Raw genomic sequence first — 7415 nt, forward strand, 5'->3', positions numbered from 1 at the left:
GGTAGTAGATGAGTTCCGTCAGCATGACGGCGTGGTGACGGTGATGGTGAAGTGATCCGCACAGGGCTTCTCCTAAGCACTACGAAGTATGACCGTGGGAGTAAATAGTGGGGGGGCGCCGCACGCGGCTATGCAATAGTCTGCGGTGTGCTAGGGGCGCCCCCTCCACATATATATAGGTGGGAGGGGGAGGGGAGGCAGCCAGGGTGTGCCCTAGGGTTGGTCGCCGCCCCCTAGGAGCCCTGCCTTGCCGTGCGCCCCCCCCCCCCCCTTTCCATGTATGCATGAAGGGGAAGGAAAGAGGGGGTGAGGGAAGGAAGTGGGAATCCTAATTCACACTTTCCTTTCCCTTCCCCCCTTTCCTTCTCCTCCTCTTATGGCCTTATAGGGCGCACCAGCCCCTTGTGGGCTTGTGTGTTCCTTCACCAGGCCCATATGGCCCGTTGGATTGTCGGGGGTACCCGAAACACCTTCCGGTGACCCGATAAGTACCTGATACCCTCCGGAACACTTCCGGTGTCCAAATACCATCGTCCTATATATAAATCTTTACTTCTCGACCATTTCGAGACTCCTCATCATGTCTGTGATCTCATCCGGGACTCCTAACAACATTCGGTCACCAAATCACATAACTCATATAATATTATATCGTCATCGAACGTTAAGTGTGCGGACCCTACGGGTTCAAGAACTATGTAGACATGACTGAGACACCTCTCCGATCAAAAACCAATAGCGGAACCTGGATGCTCATATTGGCTCCTACATATTCTACGAAGATCTTTATCAGTCGAACCGTTATGACAACATACGTAGTTCCCTTTGTCCATCGGTATGTTACTTGCCCGAGATTCGATCGTCGCTATCTATATACCTAGTTCAATCTCGTTACCGGCAAGTCTGTTTACTCGTTCCGTAATACATCATCTTGCAACTAACTCATTAGTCACTTTACTTGCAAGGCTTCTTATGATGTGTATTACCGAGAGGGCCCTGAGATACCTCTCCGATACTCGGAGTGACGAATCCTAATCTTGATCTATGCCAACTCAACAAGCACCTTCGGAGATACCTATAGAGCATCTTTATAATCACTCAGTTACGTTGTGACGTTTGATAGCACACAAGGTATTCCTCCGGTATCCGGGAGTTGCATAATCTCATAGTCGAAGAACATGTATTTGACATGAAGAAAGCAATAGCAATAAACTGAACGATCATTATGCTAAGCTAACGGATGGGTCTTGTCCATCACATCATTCTCCTAATGATGTGATCATGTTATCAAATGACAACACATGTCCATTGTTAGGAAACCTTAACCATCTTTGATCAACGAGCTAGTCTAGTAGAGGCTCACTAGGGACACGATATTTGTTTATGTATTCACACATGTATTTAAGTTTCCGATCAATACAATTCTAGCATGAATAATAAACCTTTATCTTGAATAAGGAAATATAAAATAACAACTTTATTATTGCCTCTAGGGCATATTTCCTTCATCTTCCTGGTCTTTGTCATTGTTGAGAAGTTCTTCATCTTCTTGAGTTTGTTGCTGACTTGCCTTCCTCTTCAATGCTTGTTCTTTCTCATACCACTCAGGCCCATTTGGGTCCTCTGTCATTTTACCACTTCGAGTACCAATCTCGTTAAAATAAACAAGGTTATCATTCTCAAGTTGGGCAAGAATTAAAAATTGAGTTTCAGAAATTTGCGAGCATTGATTTTCTATCATGCGAGAATGTTTATCAAGATTTTCACGGCATGACCTAAACCATCTAGTTCATCAGATAGGTAAGATATAACATTTTCATTGTGATGAATACATCGCCTCATGTCTCTATTGAAATCCTCTTGATGGTGCTTAAACCTATTCATCGTCTCCCTGGACTTGTATTCCGTATATAGATACTAAATAGATCCTTCTTCCAGAATTAAAGCCATAAAGTGTCCTCCTGCACTTAAATCAAGAATGGATTTAGATTCGTCATTGATTCCATGATAGAATATATGAAGTATAACATATTCAGCAAAACCGTGATTAGGGAAAAGATTCAAGAGTTTAGAGTATCTCCACCACGCTGCATACAAGCTTTCCCCGATTTCTAGCAGATAATAACTAAGATCCTTTCGGAGTCTTGCAATTTTAGAGCAAGGGGAATTTTTAGCCATAAACATTTGTGCACACATCTTGCAGATGGTTATTGTTGGGGTTATAACCCACGGTATGACCCGGCTAGGATATGACCTGGTTATCCAGTGGCGCTTATAAGCAGACTCATTATGTGGCCCGCATGACTGAAATTCAAAGCCTAGGAGGCGACTGAAAGAAGAGGCTGACTTATGGCCCAGTATCTGGTGAGCCGGTTCAACAAGGAGGCTATAGGGAATTTTCCTTACTTGCAGGACAAGATAAGTAGGAAATAGACTAAGACATGGGTCATAGTATGACCCGGATTCTGTTGTAATCTCGGGGCCTCGACCTGTATATAAAGGGGAGCCCCTGGGGAAGGAAGACTAAGTTACAAGCTCTCGAGTACTAGGTTAGCCAAGTCGCACCCTTGTAATCGAGTTCCCAAGCAATAATCAAGCAAGCAGGAAGTAGGTCCAAATGCCCGCTCAAGCACATCAATTTGCAGCCTCACATGAAAAATCCTCTTTCTCCTTATGCTTAGCAAACATGGTAGCGAGCTCTTAATCATTACTAACTGTCACCCATTTATTTTCCCCATCGTAGTATTTGTATTCCACTTCATCAAGCAAACCCCAAGGATATTGGCTGCAAATTACCTCCCCAAACTGTCTCAAACTCCAATTCTAAGCCATTGGCAACAGATAATCAAAATCTCCGTGGAATTTCTTCTTATTCTTTACATTCAAGATGTACTGGTCCCTTCTAATGTGCACCAAGAAAGCAAAGTTCAACTCCATCCTAAGCCATGAAAAACAGAGACGCAGTCAGCACACCAATAGCAAAATCAACCGCAAACCAACTCGAAACGACTGTTGAAATGCACAAGGAAGCTCAATCTAAACAGGAGGCGTGACTTACCCCTCGGGAACCCAGTCGTGGACGCGGCGGATCTCCGGCCCGATGCCTGCCTCGTCAAATACTCTGGGGTCGCTGCCGCCCGCCATTTCACCCTGGGGTTCACCCTCCTACTTCCTCTTTGTGCACCAGCCCCCCACCTATCAGCACTCTGGCCGGGCGCACGGAAGGAGGCCCCGCCGCGGATTGAGCAGGTAGCGGGCGCAGTGGCGGAATGAGCGCCCCACCCGTGGCATCGCAGGAAGGTGGCGGGCGGAGCAGGTAGCGGTGGAGCAGGACGGCCGCAGCAGCGCAACTGGTGGCGGCGCCGCAGGGCGGCTAGGCGGCGCACGGGATAGATGGGCGTCGGGTGTGCCCGGTTCGAACCCTATGATTTGCCGTCGTTGCGCGGTCCCACGTGTAAGCTCCGGACCCACTTCCACGCGGTCCTACGTGTAAACTCCGGACCCACAACCACTAATGCCAATAGACGGAATGGACTTAAATCTGGCCGTTTGGCCTCGTCATAGTAGTTGCCCACGGACTAGGGGTAAAACTGAGCACGATTCGCAACTGAGAGTAAACTGAATACATGGACGCCACTGAGGGCAAAAGGATAATTAACCTAATTAATATATATTATGAAAAAGAGGTTATCTCTCGTCAAACACTGACCACCAACCTAGAATTCAAGGTGTTTTTCTTAGCGTAGTAAGAACCGTCTAATCTTAACACCACGATTACCGAGAATAATAGTGTGTTGACAGACTACCACGATTACCGAGAATAATAGTGTCTTGACAGACTACCGGTGACTGAACCTAAAAGGCTAAAAGGTGAATTGTGTGATGAAATCGCCATTGTCATGTACTGTAACTCCGCATAGGTCGTCAATCGCGTACCATAGCCGCTAGCTACAGCTTCTTCTTTCGGGGCAAAGAGCCAAAGATATCATTAAACCCTGGAAGATAGTTGAATCCTCACGCACAGCCTCTTGTGCTTCCTTCATTCGAATAGTTCCTGACCCAGCACGCTAGCTGTGCTGTTAGAGGAACGCAAGGCTGACGATCGAGGCCATGACACACATTTTTCACCACCGTATCTTCCTCCTAACTATGACATCTCTCTTTCTTTCCAAGGTTTCTTTACACCACACTCATGAACTGTTTCTAGAGTTTCTGCTCCAAATAATAATATGGGCCCCAAATTATTTATGCGACTGCATGCATGGATCGACAATGACAGAAAGTAAACTAAAAAGAAACCAATGCATGTGACAGGCTGATAAAATGTTTGATAATACAGTACAAAGCTGCTGTAGCATGCATCTCTCTCACTCACTCACTCACTCACTCACTCACACTCGCTCTCCCTCCTGGTCTCCCTTCATACACATGGCATGCAGTCGGTCGGGCTAGCTAAGCTGGATCTCTGCATGCACAGCCAGCCATGCCATGCGCGGACCCGATGCAGCCACACAGTGCTCCAGCTTCTGGCCAGCCACGTACGCGGCCACGCCGGAAGGCCCGCATGTGTGCTGTGCGTACCCACTTATCGCCGGCTTACTTGAATTAATAACGGGGCTGATTGATAAACCTAATCTACGCCTGGACGACAATGGCGACGTCAGGCTTGATGACCACCGGCTGCTCCGGCCTGAGCATGTTCTGGTCGTCGCGGATCACGTCCTCGTCGGCCGCTCCGGCGGCTTGCTCGTCGACAGCCACCGCCGGGAGCACGTCAATGGGGTGCACCTCGGCGCCGCAGCTGATCCTCCCCTCGGTCGGCGCGCCGCCCTGCGGCTTGGCGCCGCCGGCCACCTCCTTGACGTGCTCCGGCAGCTTCATCTCCTCGTGCACCAGTACCACGGTGGCGGGCTTCTTGTTCCGGTACGCCATGTAGAGCGCCATCTGCGCCACGCCGAACAAGAAGCCCAGCACGTTGGGCATCGCCACGAAGATGTCCTTCTTGAGCGCGCCGTACGCGAACCAGATGACCGCGCTGAGGACCAGGAAGAAGGACAGCGAGAAGGGCATGAACTCCACGCTCTTGGTCCGGATCACAAGCCTCTGCACGCAAGAAAACAATCAAGATCAATTAACCCCTTCAATCCACAAACCTTAAAATAGATCTAGCCGTAAGATTGAATGGGTCCTTACGATGATGCTCAAGGGAGCGGCGAAGACGCCGAGCGCGACGGCGACGCAGATCCAGCCGACGACCTGGACGCGGAGGGGGCCGTACGACGCCAGCATGGTGACGAGGGCGATGAGGCCGAAGAGGCCGACGTCGAGGCCAATGAAGAGCTTGGCGGTGAGGAGCCTGGCGCTCTTGGGGGCGTAGACCAGGTACATGGCGATGTAGAGGCTCTCGATGACGCAGCCGACGGCGTTGATGGTGAGGAGGAGCTCGGAGCCGGACTTGAGGAAGGCGTAGTACATCCACAGCAGGCAGCTGAAGAGCGTCACCAGGTAGGGCGTCGACTGGAACCCCTCCGTCGACTTCTTGCGGTACACACGGTAGAACGTCGGCCTGCAAAGCACGCATCAGAGATTCGTCAGTGTTATTTTTTTTAAGGGATTCGTCAGAGTTAATAATGACCATGCATCGACCAGCATATAAGAATTGTTTTTACCTGGGCCTACCTAGATTAAGTAAGTAATCATTGGCGTAACCAGAGGAGCTAAACTAACTAACAACCGAGATATGTGCAGTACACTGCACTGCACCGCACCTACCTAACAGTGACATTCATCACTTTTTACCCTACTGGTAATGTATATATAGTAATTAATGTAGCAATATTCAGCGTTATGTTGTCTCAGGTATATAAGCGAAAATTCTAGAACAGTGTAGATGACAGTGACCGTTTCCGTCAGTCATGTATTCACGGACATGTGTCATGTGTGTTGTACGACGTACCGTGGTCCTTTTTTCCCTAGTATTTTTTAGTCTGAATATATACAAAGATACACGCATGACAAGGGACATGCATGGATCTACATAGATATGTATGCAGGGTTACAGTATATTTTTCTGAAGACCGAACAGGAGAGTGCAGTTAAGTTGAGGATGCTTACAGCGGTGAAAGGAAGACCATCAGTGAGATGATGTTGCCTGCAAAACCAAGAACGGAGATGATAGATGGCCAGTTATGTGTCAACCAACGCAAAAAAAAAAGAGAATAAATAAAACAAGAAAACTAGGGTGGATGCTGTCCGGTAAAAAAAAGGAAACAAGGAAAGAAAATCAGTTGTGTGTACGTTTGTTTGTCTCCGTGAACGTACACACAACAAGCATGTTGGCCCCCTTTCTTTGCTGGGGTGTAACCACTTGATTAGAGGCCAAAAGCTTGGTTTGGCAGTTCCATTTATTCGGAACAGAAACGGTAGCTTAGCTCAATGAAAGAGATTGAACAAGGCACACAAGGAGAGCAAAGGGTGTGTTGAGCAAGGCAAGGACCATGGATCCAACTCGTGTAAGCAAGCCGGGATCAGTGATGATCCTTTCCGAAAGGGCAGAAGAAACAGAAGCACTTGCGCATAGAATGTAGGATGGATCCATGGATGGATGGATGCATGCGTGTAAGTACCTAGGATACCGAAGGTGAAGGCCCAGGTGTGCTGCTCCATGTTCAGGAAAGCCATGCTACCAGCTTCTTCTTCCTCGAACACACAAACCGACTGGTAATAGATTTGCTACCCTTCTCCTCTTTGCTCGGTGGGATGCAATGGATAGATAGATCGAGGAGGGCAAGGGAGCTGTGGTAGCTCAGCTGCGTTGGGCTCTTGGAGAACACTTGCTCTTGGAGAGCCTCTATATATAGGCAGGCGAGGCGCGGCGCGGGGGGAGGGAGAGCGCGAGAGCGAGAAGGTAGCGGTGGATACACGGACGGGGTCGGTTGCGTGGCCCGCCTCGCCGGGTCGACCGGTCCATGATTGCACACTAATGAGCCTGCCCCGCGGCGTGGCTACGTGTAACGACCGAGCGGCCCAGCGTGCGTACGTACGCCCGCTGCAGCTGGCCAGCAGCGGTGCGGTCGAACCACACCTTCTCAGTTTCTCGCACGCCAAGAAAGCGAGCTGGCCTCAGTCAATTAATGGCAACGCCCCGTGACAAGCCAGACCCCAAACCTGGGACGCACTACTGACTCGCCCGGCTGACTTCCGGCGCACGGCTCGCGAGCGTTTCCTGGCCGTCCGCTCGTACTAGCAACATTCGAGGGGAAGACGGAAGGGAACGCGCGGCCGCCACCGCTCCCAGCTGTTCGACAGGCAGAGCTCAGCTCGCTCGCCGCGCTCACGTACGGTAGGCGGCTACGCTACTCGTCGTCGTCGCCGTCGCCTTTTCCTTCCCCTTTGTAACGGCCGTCCCATCCCGC

General features: G+C 49.7%; 1 protein-coding gene across 1 annotated transcript; it reads right to left on the reverse strand.

Annotated features, from left to right (window-relative positions):
- Positions 1–4283: 4283 nt before the first annotated feature.
- LOC109749392 (bidirectional sugar transporter SWEET15) lies at positions 4284–6873 on the reverse strand. Its single transcript, XM_020308354.4, has 4 exons — positions 6627–6873; positions 6115–6151; positions 5194–5566; positions 4284–5103 (listed from the first exon to the last, which is right to left on the reverse strand). Exons 1-4 carry the CDS (start codon positions 6679–6681, stop codon positions 4636–4638), a joined length of 933 nt encoding a protein of 310 aa, XP_020163943.1. The 5' UTR covers positions 6682–6873; the 3' UTR covers positions 4284–4635.
- Positions 6874–7415: the final 542 nt, after the last annotated feature.

This window comes from Aegilops tauschii, chromosome 7 (genome assembly GCF_002575655.3).
Source record: "Aegilops tauschii subsp. strangulata cultivar AL8/78 chromosome 7, Aet v6.0, whole genome shotgun sequence".
NCBI lineage: Eukaryota > Viridiplantae > Streptophyta > Magnoliopsida > Poales > Poaceae > Aegilops > Aegilops tauschii.

Excerpts from the sequence above, each read along its gene's own strand:
- LOC109749392 (XM_020308354.4), bottom strand. The coding sequence starts at position 6,681 with ATGGCTTTCCTGAACATGGAGCAGCACACCTGGGCCTTCACCTTCGGT. Across the intron at positions 6,152-6,626 it reads CTTCACCTTCGGTATCCTAG|GCAACATCATCTCACTGATG; the intron begins GTACTTACACGC and ends TTGGTTTTGCAG. Across the intron at positions 5,567-6,114 it reads ATGGTCTTCCTTTCACCGCT|GCCGACGTTCTACCGTGTGT; the intron begins GTAAGCATCCTC and ends CGTGCTTTGCAG.